Source organism: Rosa chinensis, chromosome 5 (assembly GCF_002994745.2).
Source record: "Rosa chinensis cultivar Old Blush chromosome 5, RchiOBHm-V2, whole genome shotgun sequence".
Lineage (NCBI taxonomy): Eukaryota > Viridiplantae > Streptophyta > Magnoliopsida > Rosales > Rosaceae > Rosa > Rosa chinensis.
Window position 1 is genome coordinate 42,396,983 of NC_037092.1, and position 20,111 is coordinate 42,417,093.

The 20,111-nt window shown below is 37.3% G+C and overlaps 3 protein-coding genes and 1 long non-coding RNA gene across 13 annotated transcripts; 2 read left to right on the top strand and 2 right to left on the bottom strand.

Annotated features, from left to right (window-relative positions):
- The first annotated feature begins 1,513 nt into the window (after positions 1–1,513).
- On the top strand, positions 1,514–2,365 carry LOC112203870 (NAC domain-containing protein JA2L-like). Its single transcript, XM_024344777.1, has one exon. It carries the CDS (start codon positions 1,514–1,516, stop codon positions 2,363–2,365), a length of 852 nt encoding a protein of 283 aa, XP_024200545.1.
- A 420-nt stretch (positions 2,366–2,785) lies between these two features.
- Positions 2,786–4,236, bottom strand: LOC112201948 (wee1-like protein kinase). Its single transcript, XM_024342872.2, has 3 exons — positions 4,212–4,236; positions 3,627–3,897; positions 2,786–3,147 (listed from the first exon to the last, which is right to left on the bottom strand). The coding sequence occupies exons 2-3, from the start codon at positions 3,816–3,818 to the stop codon at positions 3,052–3,054; spliced, it is 288 nt and encodes a 95-aa protein (XP_024198640.1). The 5' UTR covers positions 3,819–3,897; positions 4,212–4,236; the 3' UTR covers positions 2,786–3,051.
- A 69-nt stretch (positions 4,237–4,305) lies between these two features.
- Positions 4,306–9,506, bottom strand: LOC112201951. 10 transcript variants are annotated; one of them, XR_002937010.2, is made up of 10 exons: positions 9,319–9,506; positions 9,118–9,190; positions 8,642–8,784; positions 7,778–7,853; positions 6,615–6,663; positions 6,334–6,478; positions 6,201–6,257; positions 5,968–6,067; positions 5,514–5,596; positions 5,332–5,414 (listed from the first exon to the last, which is right to left on the bottom strand). It is a non-coding gene; the product is annotated as an uncharacterized LOC112201951 (long non-coding RNA). The 10 variants fall into 10 exon arrangements; XR_002937011.2 differs by having other exon boundaries at positions 5,386–5,400; XR_002937012.2 differs by lacking the exons at positions 5,332–5,414; positions 5,514–5,596 and adding an exon at positions 4,306–4,323 and having other exon boundaries at positions 9,319–9,505.
- An 8,939-nt stretch (positions 9,507–18,445) lies between these two features.
- Positions 18,446–20,111, top strand: LOC112203871 (putative UPF0481 protein At3g02645). The gene is made up of 3 exons (XM_024344778.1): positions 18,446–18,637; positions 18,749–19,191; positions 19,403–20,111. Exons 1-3 carry the CDS (start codon positions 18,446–18,448, stop codon positions 20,109–20,111), a joined length of 1,344 nt encoding a protein of 447 aa, XP_024200546.1.

The following is a 20,111-nucleotide window of genomic DNA, read 5'->3' on the forward strand; positions in this document are numbered from 1 at the left end:
CTGCAGATATGTAGATGGAGAGAACTTAGAGCAGGAGAGTATCTTTTTGTATTGGCGTCGATATCTTTTGGTTCAGTCTAGAATGGTAAAATGTGAAACCCTTTGATCATCTTTTAAAAAAGATAAAAAAAATAAGTAAAATGAGATCAGGCAATATAACATATTAGATGAGGGTAAATGGGTAATCTAGGTAAAGTCAAGAAGTGATCTCAACTTTTGAAATCCCTGCTTCTAGAAGCACCAATATAGCAACTTTGTAGATTATACCTAGCGAAGTGGGAGATTCTGATTATAATCGATGGTTGTTATTTTACCAAACAACTTCAGCGACTTAAATTGAGAAATAAGTTGCTTAATCCAAGGTTGAACTCAAGGCCAAACTGGGCCTATATTGCACGAGGTCACCAGCCTTACCCAAATGAATGCTTCGCTGCTCAGAAAATTCTTTGGTTTAGTTCAGTATTTTTTAGGCTCTAAGCTTGATTTTGTGTCCTCATTAAGTCGCAAGCTTTTTAAAAAATTCTTCTTTTACGGTAATGGTACACAAAATGAAATGGTTTTTCCTATCTTGGTAAATGGTAATTGTGACATTCATTTCGATCATGTGGCTTTGTACATTACAGCATGACTGTATCAGGAATTTGTGTTGACTTTTTGACTTGTTTCTGTGACCAATTAGGATTAGGATTAACCTCCCTCTGTTTATAATAAATAAATAAAACCCCCGCTCGTCTCTCCTCTCTTCTCTCTCTTAATTCTCCAGTTAGGGGCTGATCTCAGTTTCTGAGATTGTATTAGCTTTCCTTGTATTACTTGTTTGAGTTTAATAGAGAACTTTCCTTGAATAAAAAAAAAATAAAAAAAAATTCTCCAGTTTATTTGTGACCGTTGCAAACAAAACCGCGTTTGAAAGTGTTCCAACTCCGTTTAGGATTAGGATTAGCCTCTTTATAAAACCCACTAGTCACTCTTCTCTCTCAAAAAAAAAAAAAAAAAAAAAGAGTGACGAGTGGTGGGGATTTAAAAAAACCCTAATTCTTTATTTGTGAATATCAGAACCGCGTTTGAGAGCAATTCCAACTCTGTTTAGGATTAGGATTAGCCTCTTTATAAACCCACCCCACGAAGACTCTTCACTCTTCTCAATTCTCCAATTCTCCAATTCCCGAAACCCTTTCTCTCTGAAATTCTTTCCATTCTCTCTCTCAAAAAAAAAAAAAAAGAGTGACGAGTGGTGGGGATTTAAAAAAAAAAAAAAAAAAAATCTTAATTCTTATATTTGTGACCGTTGCAAACAAAAGCGCGTGTGAACAGAACTGCTGATTCCAACTCCGTATAGGATTAGGATTAGCCTCTTTATAAAACCCAACCCCCACGAAGACTCTTCACTCTGCTCTCTTCACTCTTCTCTCTCTCAATTCTCCAATTCCCGAAACCCTTTCTCTCTGAAATTCTTTCCTTCCCGAAACCCTAGTTTTTTGGTCTCTCTGAAATTCTTTCCATTTCTGCAATCATGGCAATTCTCTCCAACAAACTCCCAGTCGGGGTCAGGTTCCTTCCCACAGACCAGGAACTGCTCGATTACTATCTCCGCACAAGGATCGCCATGGGTGACCAGTTTCGCACCGATTTCGTCGCCGATTGTCCTCATTTCTACGGAGACAAGGAGCCCTGGGTTGTCTGGCAGATCTACGGCGGCGGTGAGTCCAAGAAAGTGGAGGATGAAAATACTCTCTATTTCTTCACCCATCGGAGAAGGCTGAGTCCCACCGCCAAGAGATTTGATCGGAAAGTGGGTTCCGGCACTTGGAGTGGTCAATATTCGAGAGAGGTTGAGGATGATGGTGTTGTTATTGGGCTCAAGCGGGACTTTCGATACGAGGGCGGTTGTGACGAGAGTCACAACGACGCTTGGTTGATGCAAGAGTTTCAGCTTGATGATGATTCGGATTTGGTACTGTGCTCTCTGAGAAAAAACCCTAGAAAGGGGAGCAATACCAGAGTAGTTAATGATAAAAAGAGAAAGAGCATTCCACAACCCAGAAAGCCAAAATCTAAAAGGCAGAAAAAGGAAGGGACTTGTCATCAGGAACAAGGCAGCAGCAGTACTGTTCATCCCAATTACGAGTTGCCCTATCCACAAATGGATGTTCATCCCAATTACGAGTTGCCCTATCCACAAATGGATGATCTAGATTTTTATTTGCCTGAGATTTATCCAGATCTGTTTGTTGATGATGGGCGTGATTTATTTACTATGGATGACTTGCTTGGAGAAACCCCAGTTTGGGAGGAGGGCAACAACTTCAATTTGGGGGAGGAGGGCAACAACTTCAATTTGGTTACAGGAGTACCACTTCTTTGATAATCTGGTTACAGGAGCTAGGAGTACCACTTCTTAGATAGTTCATTTTAATTTTTTACTCCTTCATGTATCTAATGTACATTTTTTTCATTCTTAAACCCAGTTAATGGGTTATACACACTACTTTGTAAATCAATTTCTATCGAATGAAATCAACATCACATTGGTTCTTCTCTCTTTAGCTGTGCAATTTTTTTCAATATCAAATTTGTTTTTCACTTGGTTACTTAATTCCTATTTCTGTCACACATCAGAGTTTCATGTTCTTGTCCTGTCAAACAGCAAATATAAAGAAAACTCCACTTTACAGGACTCTCTGTCACACAACTAGCTGCAATGAGAATTAAATGAATGACAGAAGGTTTCAACTCGCAATTTGGTCCTTAATAGGATCATAGAGGTGCATCTCCAATCCAAATCTGTAGAGAAGGCACCCAACAAAGGCTTTAGACTTTTCCATTACCAGTAAAATACTCGAGTCCATGACCAAGGAATCCTCAGGATTCATAAAAAATGCACCGCATTAGGAGGAAAATTAGGTGCATATTAATACATGAGGGAGAATTATAGATACAAAATTGGCCATTCACATACTTCTGCCTATTTTACTGGGCTGGCAGACACAAAAGGATGACATATACTATAATACAATACCCCAATCTCTTCAATTCGCAATCGTGGTTGTCCTAGGCCCATGCATTTTTTAGCACCCTGTGGAACATTAGATTTTCAACCAACTCTTTAGCTGATGGTCTGCAGACTGGATTTGGATCCAACATGGCCTGATAGATTCAAACAATATGATGCAATCAGCAACTCCATCACATGTCCTTTTTATTTGACCAAACCAACTTAAGAAAAGCAGGATACTAGGTGCATCTTTCCTTTGAAACAGATTTCTTATGAAATAAGCTTACTGGATCCAACATTACTACTTATGAAACACATATTCAGAGTTTCTTAGCAATTCTTTCTATCTTATATCTACTTGCAATTTCAGAAAACCATACTACATGAAAGATATTACTGTGAATCTATGATAAGGGGTGGTTTTGATCAACAAACAACATTTTCATCTCCCATTTGAAGATTTGGAGCAAAAGTAATAAGGAAAGAGAAGCTGAAAACTTTTGTTTATGCATTTCCCCATTTCACATATACTGAAGAACACGTTCATTCATAAGCAGAAGAACTACATAAGTGACAACTTCACAGTTATAAAGCAAAGCCAACAACTAAAGGAAAAGAAAACATAGAGTACCTTGAGCAAGTTCTGAAGTTGCAAGGAGTGACCAGGAAGCAGTGGCAATTTTCCTTTCTTAAGATTTAAGGTTTGAGGTCCTTCTTCCGGTAACGGTGAACCTCTAATAAGCTCATACATAGCAACTCCCAATGAGAAGATATCAGCCTTGTCAAGATTGTTATGTTTCTCATTCAGGATCTCTGAAGGCATATAGCGAGCATCACCCTCTTCAATTGGTAGGCTTTTATCAAGTAGTGTTGCACATCCAAAGGCACCCTTTGTTCGGTGCCTTTGTTGGAGAAAAAAGAAAGTAAAAGGTTATGCATCTAGTCTAAACTTTAACCATATTCCATAACAATCATTTTCCACAGAGAGAGAGAGAGAGAGAGAGAGAGAGAGAGAGAGAGAGAGAGAGAATCATTAACAAAGCCCTTCATCACCTTCTTTCAAATCAACACAATATCCAAATTGGTGTGATTGAACTGAAATTGGACATATAGCTTATTTGGTTTCGGTGATAGGTTTATAAGATTCTAAGGCTCATTATATTGGTCCTTAGCTTGGTTGAATGACTGTGCCAATTGATTTGGGAATTCAGCATACTTATCTGGATTAGCTAGCAGATTTACTTCCCCTGAAAGGGTATACATTCAATAGGTCCTAAATTTATCACAACCATCTTCTTTGCACAGTTGCACCCAAATTTGTATAGTCTCTGCATTTCATAACAAATCTATGTTAATAAAACTAATGACAAACAACAATAGTAAAGTATGAATGACTGACTGTATTCTCATCATAACAGTCAATGCACCTAAAATCCACAACCAAAATCAAAATCCAATGTATGGGGAAGTGATATATTTGAGTTATAACAAAGAAAATGTTTACTGTAAGTTGAAGTTTGAGTCTTACAATCAAATGCCAACAAAGGTTTCCGCAGGTATCAACTTCCTCTCAACTCTGTTAACTGGCACCAAGTAGTTACTAAGAAAATCGTTTGATTCGATTGTTATCCAGAAGAAAGTTCTTCTTAGTCCATTCTTCTAAAATCCCTTTTAAAGATTGTTACTTTGATGGGGCTTAAGAAAAATGAAAGCAGATGAAATTCCTAGCCGTAGACGAAGCAAAGAGTCCATAGTCGAAGGCCAATTGAAAAGTTTATTTGCAATAGCTTGAACTAACTCAGTTATTCTTGCAACATTCATTCACTAATTCCTCCCTAAAATTCAATAAAAATAAATCACTGAACAAAACCATCCCACACTACATTGAACAACCACACTTCTCTAGACATTTTCAATGGTGCAGAGCCTACATGCTAGCTTATGAGGACAGTATCAATTTTACTATCAAAATCCTACCCAAAACCAATACCCTACTATTCAAACAATTCATATTGATAAAAATCCAAATGTTAACAAAAATTAGGGAAAAAAATAAAACCACCCAGTTCCATAGTTGTAGATTAAGCTTGAAAGTTATGAACTTTGAGTTCAGTAACCATTTTTATATAAGTTCTAGGAAGCAAAAACCCACAAAACCCAGTACCATACAAAAATCAAAACAATAAAAAATAATAATAATAATAATAAAAAAATAAAATAAAAAACCTTGAAAAAGGGTTTGGACGTAAATTGATGATGAAGGTCAACAGCCATGATATTACCAGGTCGATTAGAATCGCCGTCGTTTCTGTCTCCATCGCTGCAAGCTCTGTTTGGTTAAGCAGCTCAAAACTTTGAAAGCTGCGAGGTCGTTTCCTTAGCTCTCTCTGTCGCTCTCTACGGCTCTATTCCATCAAGCCTTCCATTATTGTATATAAAAAATAAAATGAGTTGTTTCGCAAATGAAATTGAGTTTTTAATACCAATGCTTCACAGCTTGCAGGCAAATAACATTTACCTTGAAACTCTCATTGGAGATTGACTTTCCAACAGAATCAAAGAAATGTTGTACTCCTGCTAAGACGAACTTGTCTCGGATGGCTGAAGCCAGAAAATTCCATGACATTTCCTACATGCTTCCAATGGTATGCCCGGCAATATAAACGACGAAAAACTTGTAACAGGTGTATTGCAAACTCAACTTTTATCAATAACAACAAAAGTGAAATAAGCAGTCTAACCAGACTTTCCTAAATAAGTTGCAAAAGTAATCAATTAATTTGAGGTTTGCGATACTCGAAGTTTGAAAGACAATCATGAAGAAAGATAAAGATTGTTTATCAGCTTGGAGACTCACGATGTCTTGCAGGTCTAAGAATAACATGAAATTTGAAGTAGATTTGTGGACATTTTACTTTATAAAGGTGATTACCAAAAAGAAAATGCTTCAGTCTAAGATAAGATTGGCTTACTCTTTCAGTTCAGGGGAGTGTCCTTTTACATGAAAAATCTCATTCTGCAACTAATTTGGCTGCTTCATGAGGCTTCATGATAGCCACATTCTTTCTAATACTGCAAAAATCAAAACATAAGCATAAGAGTAACACGCCACATTTTTTCTAGTAAGATTCAGCCCCAATTATTCAGTTTCAGTTATTCATTAATATGCTCAAATATGAAAGAAAAAATTCAGTATTATTATTACCTCCATTGCAATAATCCATTGGGAGCAATTTGATCCATATATACCACAAAGATCTTCCTGCAAGCATTGAAACATATAAAATCCAATATTTTTCTTTTGTTTACAAATGTAAGTAACTGGGGACTTGACTTACAGGATTTAGCACACATGTTCTTCTGAGGTTTGAGTATCAACTGGTTCATACATAAGCAACACGGCTATTTAGGTCTTTCCACAACCAGTTTCCAGATACACAATTATGTTCTCCTCCAAAGCTTTCTTTCACAATTAAATGATACCTTCAAAGCAACACATAAAAACCAATAAACAAAACAAAAAGACCCCACATGCAATGTATATTCATTCTCTTTGACCCATTTTGGGTCTAGAAATTAGGCATGCAATCATGTGATCGGGTTTTGCAACCAAAATTACCTCATTCTCATGGCCAGACTGGAGCAAAAGCAATATGCCGATATCGTGCCTGCAGTCAGAAGAATAAAAAAAAAGACTGAAATTTGATCTCAATCGGGTACAAAATTCAACCATCCTAAGGTTATTTTCTTCAATCTCTGAGAAGATTGGGTAAAAGGGAAGAGGAAACCCTTGACGGCGGCGGCGGCGACACCGACCAATTACTGCTGCTGAGTCTGATACTGCGTAACAGTAAATGTCGATCTTGACAAAGGCTTCCCGAAGACAGAAAGAGTTGGGAATTTTGCTTATACTGGGAAAGAATTTGGCCTGAGCCGGAGAAAGATGAAATTTGACAGCGGATTTGAGAGAGAAATGGAAGGGAGCGATAGAGAAGAAAGAAGATCGGCGGTCGCAGAAGAAGGCTGTTATACCTAGGACAGAAAAGCAGGCCAAAATCATAATTTCACAGTGACGGCCCGGCTCGAGCCGGCACTGTTCATAAGCCGATGAACAGTGCGTTGAGAATTAGTATATAGTAAATACTAGAAATGTTATCCGCGCTTTGCTGCGGAACTTGTCACTGTGAACAACTTGCTCCAAATTCATTTGACATTAAACCACTCTATCATGATAATGTTCAAAGCGAGCAAAACAATGCAGATAACATATTCCAAATTCATTTGACATTAAACCCAAAAGCACTTTCATTTCAGAGACATTCCCAAACACACACTTACTACCTCTGTGTACAAAACAACTAAATCCATCTAAACCAATCTGAATACTGAGTATAGACCATAACTAAACTCAAGAATTTTAGGACCTTCTGTGTTCTAATACACCCCAAAGGTCTAAATAGAGAAAATGAAACACAACAGGTTTGCGAACTTGCTTCAGCCCTTGAAGGTTTGTCTCTAAATCTCTATTTAGAGAAAAAAAAATTAAAATAATAATAATAAAAAAAAAAGCCCTTGCAGAATATAATTCCAGAAAAATTCCATTAAAGTGATTCCGTTATATGATTTTGATGAATGAATGACATGAGTATTTGAATAACAGAACTATTAAAAGCAAGATGATACTTCACTGAATTGATAAACATATTGAAGAGATTCATCTAACCGCATCTAGTCTCAACCAAAATTCAACTATAATCAGTAAATAGTCAAAATTTGACTCACAATTCTGCAGAGGTTAGGCTCCAAAATTGAGGCAAATCCTTGCAAGCTAACCACCTTCAGGGATTCCACAATCACACTGCATAAAATGAAGCATGTATATAAACAATAGACACATAACATCTGACACTAAGACAAATCTCAATTATCACATATAATTATGATTGATGGCAAGTTATCTTACAAACAGAATGCAAATATATACAAACCGTTTCAAATTGATTTCTGTGAGATATTGCTGCCTTTATATACTTGTTTATGACAAAACCATTTCTAGATATGAATAGAACACTAATTCAATTCCAACCAGACTAAACAACAATTTCAAAGCAACATCAAGTACTGGCCAAGATGTTCCATTCCAATTAAGATTTGGCTAGCAGGAAAGCTAATGCTTCTTTCGGTTACTAACATTGTGAAACTGGACTAAAAGTCAACTCCAATGTTTCCGGTTAGGTCTAAAGTGAAATTGAAAGAAATGTGTAAGTCATGCTATTCTTTGTTCAAACTTAACAGTGAAACACAAAAATAGTCAAATACATAAATGGAGGGTGTAGTTTACAATGAAAATTAATAAAGTCTACATCTTTGTGTTTTAATGATCTGAATGATTTCAATTGAAACATTTGTGTTATCACAGATGAAGTTTGGACCTTAGGTTATGTTAGAGCTCTACTTGGCTGGAAACGATGATGGTTATCACTTAATAAGGCCATTAGATATATGGTTATCATATTATGCAAGCTGATAGTATTCTTGGATTATAGAGTTTCACAATCTAAACAAAATTGAAGATCCCAAATTCATTAAAGCCACCCAAAACTGCATGTATCAATATTTAAAACCAATAAACCATAAGAAGCTTACCCGGAGCTCAATCCTTCAAAGATCTCTGATTGCTCAATCAAATCCCCCAATTTGATTAAATGGGTGCCAGCTCAATCGGATATTCCTATTTGTTCAAATGAGCTCAATTTCTCCAAGAAAAACTATCACCAGCTCCTTCGTCTCTGTGAAAAGGAAAACCATGTTTATTCTCTGAAGAAACATTTATCCATGATTCTCACAACATGGGAGAAATGTTGCTTCAGAGAATAAAGATTGTTTCATCAGTCAATATATATATATATATATATATATTATATATATATATTACATATTCTAACCATAGCCAGAGTTTTGAACTTGTAGAAATGTCTATTCATCCAATTAAGTAACCAAATCTATTACACTCACTCACCCACAAAACCGATAAGAAAGCAAGAAGAATGGAATTATGCAGAAAAATTTCGCTTTCATAGCACATTGCAAAATAACCAATCAGATACCCAATAAGTGCTTACCAATGCTGATAAGCAAAGCAGAGAACCCCGTCATAGCCACATAATATCCAACACAGAGTTTCCCTCTCTGCATCTGTAGTTGTCAACAGAAACAAACCCAAATTAATCACTGTGAATTGTTGTAGAAGAAAATGGGCGTCAGTATTTGGCCTTCTGGATCATAGTACTAGCTAGAAGCGAAAGCAGGGAGAAAGTCTTCACCTGATTTCTCACAGAGAGAAGCAAGGCGCCGAGTTGCAAGCTTCCAACACTCTGGGACTTTTCGTTGAAGACCCATGTATGGTTCCATCTCCGATTTGGCCTCTGTCTTCAAATCCATCTCCAATTCGACCTCGCAGAAGATCAGTATTGAGCTCGTTTTCTACCTGGTCTGGGACTTATATGCTTGGAGAGAAAAGGAATAAGAAACAACAAAAGAAGAGGATAATTGAAAGTAAAAGGAAAAAGAAAATGAAATTATGGCTGGGTGTCCTTATCAAATTGGGGACTCTGGGAAGATTGGGCCTTTGAACAGTTTGATGGGTGTCTGGGCCTTCGAAAAGTCTCTCTGATGCCCAAAACAAAAGTTCGATATATTTCCCGAATTCTTTTCAAGAAAAATTGAGACTCAGAGTTCACTCGCTACATTGGGGGTCCCTGTATTAAATTTGGGGCTGAGAAAGCTTCATGGATCGAGGAACATGACTCGCGAGGATACAAAAGAAGTCCATGTCCAAATTTGGGCCCGTTGGAAGAATTCGGCAAAGCATGACGCTATGGGTTCCATTTCCGAATACCCAGGCTTTAGTTTTGTAAAAAATGCTCCGGAACCTAAAAATTTACTTTTGGTACAAAACCAAGAAAAAACCCCAAATTTCAAATGTTCTGAACTACAATGGTTTGATCCCTTCACAGGGTATGTAGGCAATCTAGCGACCCACTAGATGCAACCACAAATTCAAATTGAATCCCTAACTCCATCAGTTAAATTCACCCAAACACCAGTATGAGATCCCTTCAAAGTGATTGGACCCAAAATGAGCATTTTGGCCTGACAAGGCACATCTTGGAGAAATTGAGCCAATGTCAGTGGCTCAAGCTATATATTGTCGACAAGTTCAAAATATATATATTTAGAGGCTAAATAAAGCCTACTATGGAAGCATGAAAAGTCAACTTTAGCACATTTTCCTACTTCGGCTAGGAGAAACCGAGCTAAACAAGGAAAGAGGGGCAGAAGACTAACCAAACAAGACTCAAATAAGTTGAAACTTTCCTGATTAATACTAGACATCCCAAGGATCATTTCTTATGAAGAGTGCCAGAGCTAGTTTTGGGTGGAAGGCCTTCAAAAAATCAGTCCAATTTTCTGCAGAAGCAAAACTGGAAAACTGGACCTGTAAGAGGTCCAGCAGCATTTTCGGCCCAACCACATGGAAATAAATTCTGAAATTTTACCACAGTAATCTACACTCATGGTGGATAATTTCATATGAAGAAGTCGAAGGCTCATTATGAAGTCTTGTTGGAGAAATAATTGAAGGAATAAAGGGGCAGAAACTGACCTAAAACCAGCTCAATATTCACATGTTCATGTTTCCTACCCACATGAAGAAAGCTAGATGCTTTCTTTTTTCCTTGGATATATTTTTCTACTACAATCTCTTTAATAGATCATCATCACTTCCATGTTTCTGCACCTTCATGCTTTGCTTTCATTTCATCATTTCTCTATCTTTTCCATATTTTACAAATCACTTTCATACTCCACTTTCATTATTTTTCTTCCACTCATCATTTCACTCTTCTTTTCTTCCCTATATAAACACCTTCTCCTCTCATTCTCAAACACACATTCACAACATCAAAACATCTCTAAGATGATCTAAGTTCTCTCTAGAGCAACCTCTCTAAGAGCTACTCCTCTCCTTCTCTTTTCTTAGCGGTGATCACACTCCTAGTCCTAGTCTTCTCATAAGCCGACTTTCAGTGCCACCAAACCCTCTGTCAAAGTGCTTCGATCCTAGTCTCCTTGGGAGCCGATTGTAGTACCACGACCAAACACCAACACCAAGACACATTCACAACAACAACATCTCTAAGATGATCTAAGTTCTCTCTAGAGCAACCTCTCTAAGAGCAACTCCTCTCCTTCTCTTTCTCTTACCGGTGATCACACTCCTAGTCCTAGTCTTCTCAGAAGCCGACTTTCAGTGCCACCAAACCTCTGTCAACGTACTTCGGTCCTAGTCTCATCGGGAACCGACGGTAGTGCCGCGACCACAACGGTTACAGAACCAGCCAAGCAAGGGTAACGCCCTAGCAACCCAGCCAAGCTAAAGTCACGCTTTAGCAAGTTCTCTCTACTTCCCGGTGGTTCTCGCTCTGCTCGATCTACAACATCGAGTATCGATTTGGTGACGCAAGAAGATTAGCAAAAGTCCTCACCACGAGGCACAAAGAATCCACGACGAGGTTGGTGCTCTCCTCGTCCACAATCGCTTGAAAGAAGTCAGGTCAAGGGACACCCCCGACGACCACACCCGGACGGTGCTGGCACGCCCGCGCAGAAAAGAGACTGTTGACCAGCTGCAACAAAATTGGAGCCAAACACAAAGGGTATGTAGGCAATCTGGATTTAAATCTGGATGCAACCACAACGTAAACCGAATCCCTGGTTCTTTTAAAACCAAATTCACCCAAACACCTAACCAGAATTGTTTCGATAGGTCATCCACCTGTTGAAACTCCAAAGCCACGAAAACTTGAACTACGAGTGGCTTGATCCCTTCCGGGGTACGTAGGCAACCTGTAAAACAACCCAGGTGCAGCCGCAATTTTTCACAAACACACACATCTCCATATGTTAACTTTGTACTTGGAATCAAAGGGTTTTCCCTTAAAGTGAGGGGTTGTAATTAAGAGATTATTGTTATCTTGAATGGGTCGAACCTGACATAATAAAAGCTCTATTTTGTCAATAAGATAGAGCGAAATTGTGTTGGGTATAAATTTACAATTTTTGCTCAACAGCTCCAACATTCAAACCAAATTCAGACGCAATTGAACTCATAATTGTAACATGCGCAATTGAAAGACTTTTGTTTAAAATGAAAGGATTGAAATGAAAATATTAAGGAGGATCGTGACTCAATTCAATGAGTACTTACCAATGCCAGTGAGCTGAGCAAAGCAAAGAACCGCTTGTTCTTTGCCAATCCTCCCTTGAATATCTTTCTGCACAAAAAGAATGATGGAACCCATTAGCTTATTCTTGACGTAGTAGCCTATTTCCTGCAATCACCTTAGCTAGTCTCACTACCAAGAAGCAATCATAAAATAAAGTATTAATAAACACAGAATAGAAAACCTAAAAATGAATTCAACCCTCTGATATGAAATTAGAGAAGCTGATGAGAGAAAAGGAAGACCTGAATTCACCCCAAAACTAAGTAGCTTTGTTGTTTGATCAAATGTCTCTGATGAGAAAAGGAAATTAGGTGTTGATACAGAAGCATCTCCTAAGAGCAAGTCACCCCAAAACTAAGTAGCTTTGTTGTTTGATCAAATCTCTCTGATGAGAAAACGAAATTGGGTGTGGATACAGAAGCATCTCCTAAGAGCAAGTCACCCCAAAAGTAAGTAGCTTTGTTGTTTGATCAAATCTCTCTGATGAGAAAAGGAAATTGGGTGTTGATACAGAAGCATCTCCTAAGAGCAAGTCACACACAGAGAAACTATCTTCTACTGCGAAACTACATAGAACACACACAGATCAAAGTCAAATGGGAATCCTAAGGTTCGTGATTCACTGATGAAATCAAGGAACATCGAGATTGTTGGGTTGTTACATGTGTGGTTGCAAGTGTTGCTGTACTTCTTCGATGTCGTACTGAGTGATGGCGATAGCTTAATAAACCAGGGCAGAAGGGAGGAAGAGAGAAACCAACAGGAGAGAAGAATCCCATGGCCGTAGAAGAAAGAAGAAACTGATGGCTCAGTGGCAGAAAATGAGGGCAAAAGCGTCATTCCATTTCGGTCCCTTAGGAACAGTGCCCATGAACAGTCTCTCTCCTTTAGTATATAGTAAATAAATTGTAGCACTCATGGTGAAGTTTACGCTTCCTGAGACAAATAATAATTACAGAGTATAAGATACATATTAGCTTTTTTTTTTTTTTTTTTTTTTCTCATTTTGATTTGTGAACTGTAGTGTAGGACATACTCAAATCAAATTTAAAAGCTGAGTACTATAGTTGACCTTTTAGAATGACATTAAGAAGCAAACTAAAATCCCAGTAATAATCATTAGCAGAAGGTACAAAATGTAGGCAGAGTTTGTAAGTTTTGGTAGAGTAATATGATCTTCCTATTCTGACTCAAGTTCATACAGATATATTGAATTTTGAATTCCATAAGAAGGAGAAATTAAAAAGAGAAGCATCGAATTTCACAAATTGAAAGTAAATAACTCTGAAAAGAAGGAAAAAAAAAAAAACCAGACTTGCATCCCTTTAATAGATTCTTAATTAGTTTGAAATATGGTTCAGTGTTATCTAGCAACTAATACAGATTGTTGGTGCTGTTTAATAGATGTCTAGTCCTTGAAATGATGTATACAATTACACAAACCAAAGTATAATACAATAGTTTTAGTGTCAGATTTTATGCAAACTATATTTGTGCATGTTCTTTGGTTCAAAACAATTGATAACATAATTCAAAGGTGATCACAAACCAGAGCAGAAATATCCTAACTAACCATAAAGCAAAGAGTCCTGTAATCCAAAATGCATTTATGGCAAGAATGCAACTCTTTTTTCTTCCCCTTAGTTTGAGAAAATATTCCATTTTGAGGCAGAAAGGCATTCAAACAATAAACTAACTGTCGAGCCATCTCACAGGCTCTACGTGATATCAATGAATTTGAAATGAAGGGGGGTGTATTGTATATGGAATTAGTGGAACTTTTAAAGAAATCTATGGAATTTAAAAGTCTGGGTGTATTCAATATAGACTTTTAACAGTCCATGAAAGTCTTGAGGTATTCAATTAGGATTTTTAAAGACTTCATGAATTCTACCAAAATCTAGGGGTATTCAATTATGACTTTTAAAAATGAATAAAAGTACAGAGGTATTAAAAATATCATTCATACTTATGGAATTAGAAAATCATTGATAATCATGGACTTTGTAGTGTTAACTATACATACCAAACTCCAATAATTTTCCAGCCTCCAGACCAAAGATTTCAAAAAGTCTATCAAAGTTTCCTCTTCAAAAAAAAAAAAAGTCTATCAAAGTTCTTCTCTCTACGCACGAAGAAGTTTGTCCTTCATCATCTCTCTTTCTTAATTTTTGTCTTTTCTCTAATCTTTTATGATATCAACCTTTTTTGATACCCAACATGTTCATTGTAGTTGTTGAATGTGATTTTTGTTTTTTTGTTTTTTTTTCAATTGTGATACTTTGAACCCTAATAGCAATAAAAATGATTTATGAAACCCTAAAACTCAAATATTGTGGTCTAACCCTAAGACCTTGAACCATACTAAATTTTATTTTATTAATTAATTATTTTCATTAATTTGAATTTATATTATGGTTCAAAAAAAGGTTGAACAATTGAATTTCAATTGATTGACTATAGATCAAGACATTGACCGATATTGCTACAATATATGTTAATCAGCGAAAACAAAATTGATGAGAATAATTAACCATAAACATCAAGTGATCTATATTGTATATTTATGTTGTTGGGAGATTAGAAATGAGAACAAACTCGCTAGACAGACTAACAATCATTTATTTGAGTCAGTTTCTATTAGAAGATACTGGAGCATTGAAGAGACAACAAGTAATTATTTTGTCTTGTGTTTGGGTTGCATTTGCTTTAATTTTTATTTTTTATTTTTTATTTTGTACATCCTAGGAAATCTGTAGAAGTCATTCATAATAAAGTATATAGATTTTCATGAATCAATAAAAGTCTGTTGCTAAAATCAATGGTTTTAAGAAATCTATAACAGTCTATCAACTTTTTAAAGAGTCTGTGGACTTTTCAAAAAGTCTGTCATTTAAAAAAAGTCTACACAAATCCAAATACAATACACCCCCCGAAGTATATTTGTAATCCAAAACAATTCAAATTGTTTCACTTTGAACTTCTTCCATCATATCCGATATTATATTAATTATGAGAACCTTTAGTTACAATCGTTAATAACGACATTTTAGACAAAAGCAAGAGCCAAAGCAAACCGCCAAATGCAATCAAACTTAAACTGCTATGGAAAGGTAAAGAACTTAAACTTTGCAGAGTAAAGACCTTGAAGACTCGCGCACAAAACAAATGAGCTAAAAGACGTTTTTGAGTAGGTTACATATTGGAGTTAGTAGGCGCTCTAGGGCAAGAGCCATAGAGCTGTCAAAAGAAACCAAATGGGAGGCCTTTGCTTAAAGATTTCATTTTTCAAAAATCAATGTTCTAAACTTTCATATTTGTAGATTAAAACTTTCCTTTTGCATATTTTAAGAGAAAGCTAGCTTTGGCTAAGATGATACACGGAAATGGCAATTGGGCAGTATCAGATTTTCTTTAAAACAGCAACATAAACTGCAGGAGCCGTCAAAAATCTAGCTTTGTCGCTCATCTCCTTGGGGAAATGAAAGTGCAATTTCATCCCAAAAAAAAAAAATTTACCTTTATGATGTGCCATTTCAATTACACATTCCTCAAAGGTCCCAATCAAAGTTGTCTAATATTGATGAGATCATGCGAAAATTCTAAGCTTATTGTTTTACAGATCTCTAAGAGGAATTTCCCCACATTACTTCTAAGCTTACTGTTTTATAGATATTAAGAATCGTCTGCAAAATCCACAAATCTAGAAAACCAACTAAACAATTCCATGAAAGTGCCATAATCCGATGAGTAGATAACGATTGTAAACAACTGTGAAACTACTTGCACGATACAATTATGTTTTTGCCTGGAAAGACCACACTAATTCAGCCTCAATCATTTCAATAATGGAAAACTGAAAACAAAAATACTCATAAAGTGAAACGCAATAACAATAATAGCAAGCGAAACCTGCAAACAAAATCAATAAGAACCCAATATCCAAGTATTCAATTTTCAAGCATCTAATCATTGACCAATGAAATATACAACCCAGAAAAAAAATTCAAATCAAATTCTCACAAAACCACAAATACCTTCCACTTGTGTTGTTTTAGTCAAGAGCTTCCGGTTTGTCTCTTCTCCTTCTCTTCCTTCTTCCCGGGTTCTCTTCTCCCTTTCTTTCATCTCACATCTTTCTCTGGACAGAAGAACACAAATTTCATTGCCCCAAAATTAAAAAGAGCAAAAATTCAGAAAAATAGAAACAAAAACTGCAATCAATGACACCCAGTAGTTTACTACACCAATCATCGTAAACATGGTCATCAAACAAAATTAACGACTCCAAAACAATGATCATAGTATCAAAACAAACAATCAACAACCTCTTCCAACCCACTATCAAATAACAATTCCATAATGTGAAACACAAATAACATAGATAAAGCAAACAGTAAGCAACATAGACAAAGCAAACAAATGTATGTAAAACACATCAAATTCGTCTACAGCCGAATGGAAATGATGACGTTGCACAAATTGCCCAACGTCAATGAAGTTTGAACAATTCCAACCTACTGTCAAAACAATGTGCCAGCAATGAACAACAAATTTTCATCCAATGTCCTAGTATGGTCAAAATACAAACATCATTGTCCTCTCACCACAGTATTTGGTGATCAGTAAAAACACACAAGAAAGACAAAAGATTGAGAATAGAAACCTCAGCTGATTTGCAGAGGAGTCCGAGATTTAAACAAACCAAGTCAAGTTCATGATCAACCAAAGAGTCTCTTCGTCGTCAATCCCAGGTCAATCTTCACTACTGTGCAGCAAAGATGGTGGCTTTGTGCTCGTCTGGGTCGGCTCTGTTTTTGAAGCTATGGTCCTGTTCTTGCTGCTCACAACTCTCTCTCTGTTGCTCTTTTTTGTAGTGATTTTTGGGTTTTGAGGTGGACTTTGACTCGGGTGTAAGGACAGTAGAGGGCTCTAGAAGAGAGAAGAAGATCCATCGATACACATATCTCAAAGGAGGGCAGAACAGTCTTTTTCGACCCCAAGGCACTGTAGCTCTTATGAACAGTAAAACAGTACAACTCATGTTTAGTATATAGAGAAGAATATAAAAAAGAATCATCAAGTCACATTAACAATGGCAAGCTGAGTGAAACAATTGACAGGTAGGGCTAACATTCCAGACCAGAAACAAAACTAGCAAGCTGCTCTAAGGTTTTTATTTCTGTGTGGGCTTCAATGTGTAAATGTATTACAGAGTTATGATTCTCTGTGGACTGTAGTGGCTACACATATGGAAAACATCTTAAAAGTTTTCAAGGTAGTTGCAGAAACATGAAAATTTTATCACCCCGGCCTCCAAATTAAGTCTACTACACTGACATAAATATCCTGTTCTTGCCAATGCAAGATATCATATATTGCAATTAAGTAATCCATATATTTCAAAGATTACAAATTAAAATCATGTCTACAGTGGTTCGTTGAATATAGCTAGGAATATGTACCTTAATCAAATGGATAGAGATCATCTGCATATGGGTTCATTGACCCTACTGAAAACAAAATTTGAAAGAGACATACGGTTGACGCCTTTCATTCGATCCCCCTGCATAACTAATATAACAATGATAAATTATGTACATGACAAATCGAGACTGCTGCCTCATATCCATTCCTGGTTAATAGTTTACCAGCATTTGCATTCACCTGTAGGAACTGAAGTGGAGCTGAAATAGGATAATGACATGTGTTGACGCTTGATCTCCATAGGCTGCGTTGTTTGCACCAGACTAAACCGACCAATAATTCTTGTGCAAAATGCCACATTAAGTTTCTTCATAGGATTTCAGTTTTATCATTTCCCAAATGAAGCATATGATCAATAGCCAAGATTTTAAGGAACAGCTAAGAATTTCTGTTCTACCCCCTCATCTAGAAACCGAATGTTACATAAGTAACCATAGTCGCTTGACATAAAATCAATTTCCAGTACCTAGTCTATTGTACTGGAAACTCCATAAAATATAATAATAATAAATAAATAAATAAACTCCATAAAATAGCTATTGCACTCGATTGCAGTCATTAATTAATCACAGTATTTATGGTATCTTCCACTCAATTAAACATCCTCACACCTCAACGCTCATCAGCAACCTTTGCCGAAAGTTCGTTCCAAGCTTAGAACAAAAACCTAAACATGTCTTCTCTCCAACCAATATTCTCTTACAAATCCAGTTCCAACTTCAGTGAGGATCAATGGGTGATTCAAATCCGAAAAACCGTAGAGGAAGAGCTCGACGATGATAGTGAAATCCCTGTCTCCATTTTCAACAACCCCAAATCCCTCTTGGCTAGTGACCCGGAATCGTACACCCCTCAACAGGTTGCGGTCGGTCCTTACCATTATTGATGTCCGGAGCTGTATGAGATGCAGATTTACAAAGTGGTTGCAGCTAAACAAACCCAAAAGCAGCTCTAGCTCAAAACCCTCACATTCTAGCACCCTGTTGACCAATTGACGAGGTCCGAGCTGAGGATTCGTGCTTGTTACCACAAGTACTTGGAGGTTAGTGGTGAGACTTTGGGGTGGATGATGGCCATTGATGCTTCGTTTTTCCTCGAAATCCTCCAAGTCTATGAGGTCCAAGAAGGCCCAAGAGTTTCTTCAAGGATGGCGCATTTGGTTGACCATGCAGGAAGGAAGTCAGCGCATCATGCAATCCTTAGGGACTTGGTGATGCTTGAGAACCAAATCCCTCGATTTGTTTTGAAAAAAGTGTTGAAGTTTAAGCTCCCAGCATTGGAATGTGCCAAAGATAAGCTTCTTTCCATGTTTATGGGATTGTGCAAAGAGCTCTCCCCATTCAAGATGAATGACGAAGACATGCCAAATATGGGAGTGAATATCCAATTCTCGAGTTGTTTTCACTTGCTGGACTTCTTGTACCGCCTGATCACCCCCAATTAGTAGCCGAGCCATCGGAAATCACAAAAGCCGTGGGATATGAGGCCGCACAACAACAGAAGGGAAAATCATCAGTTAATTCGAATTTCGTCAAACAATTTCTGAAGCAGGTACGGAAGCTGCTATCGAAGTTGAATAAAGGCCCAATACCTCTTCTGAGAAAAATTCCAATATCTGGACCTGTAAAAGTGATATCCGACTTGCCTTGGACTATCCTCTTTTTGACCTTCTTTCCACCCAAGACAAAGAAGCAGTCAAACCCGAAGATGACAGTTCGAGCAATGGCATTAGCAAACCGCCGAAGATAGAGGAGATCACCATCCCATCAGTCTCCGATCTCTCAAAATCTTGTGTCAAGTTCTTGGCCGGCGGAATTAGAATTTCAGACATCTCTTTCAATACTGAAACTGGCTCATTTACCCTCCCGATTACTAGCTTAGATGGGAACACAGGGGTGATCCTGAGAAACTTGGTGGCCTATGAAGCATCAAGTGTATCGGGGCCATTGGTTTTCACTCGCTACACCGAGTTAATGAACAGGATCATAGACACCGAGGAGGATGTCAAGTTGCTTAGAGAGAAGCGTATCATCGTGAACCATTTGAAGAGTGATGAAGAAGTGGCAAATCTGTTCAATGGCATGAGCAAGTCCATTAGATTAACCAAAGTGCCCTCCTTGGATAAGGTAATCGCAGATGCCAACGGGTATTACAATGGTAGATGGAAAGTGAAGATGAGGAAGTTTTTGAACACTTTTGTGTATGGTTCCAAGCCGTTACTGGCTTTCCTCGCTGCCATTTTGCTCCTGCTCTTGATGACATTGCAAGCAGTCTGCTCAGTCTATAGGTGCAGTAGCATATTTCTTAGGCATATCAACACCACAGTCACCATTACTTAG

Bases quoted from the DNA above. Each gene is read 5' to 3' on its own strand.
- LOC112201948 (XM_024342872.2), bottom strand. From the start codon at position 3,818: ATGCCTTCAGAGATCCTGAATGAGAAACATAACAATCTTGACAAGGCT. The intron at 3,148-3,626 runs GTACTCTATGTT...TGAATCTATCAG, and splicing joins AACTTCAGAACTTGCTCAAG to GCCATGTTGGATCCAAATCC.
- LOC112203870 (XM_024344777.1), top strand. From the start codon at position 1,514: ATGGCAATTCTCTCCAACAAACTCCCAGTCGGGGTCAGGTTCCTTCCC.
- LOC112203871 (XM_024344778.1), top strand. From the start codon at position 18,446: ATGTCTTCTCTCCAACCAATATTCTCTTACAAATCCAGTTCCAACTTC. The intron at 18,638-18,748 runs GTCGGTCCTTAC...CTCACATTCTAG, and splicing joins ACACCCCTCAACAGGTTGCG to CACCCTGTTGACCAATTGAC. The intron at 19,192-19,402 runs GTACCGCCTGAT...GACCTGTAAAAG, and splicing joins TTTCACTTGCTGGACTTCTT to TGATATCCGACTTGCCTTGG.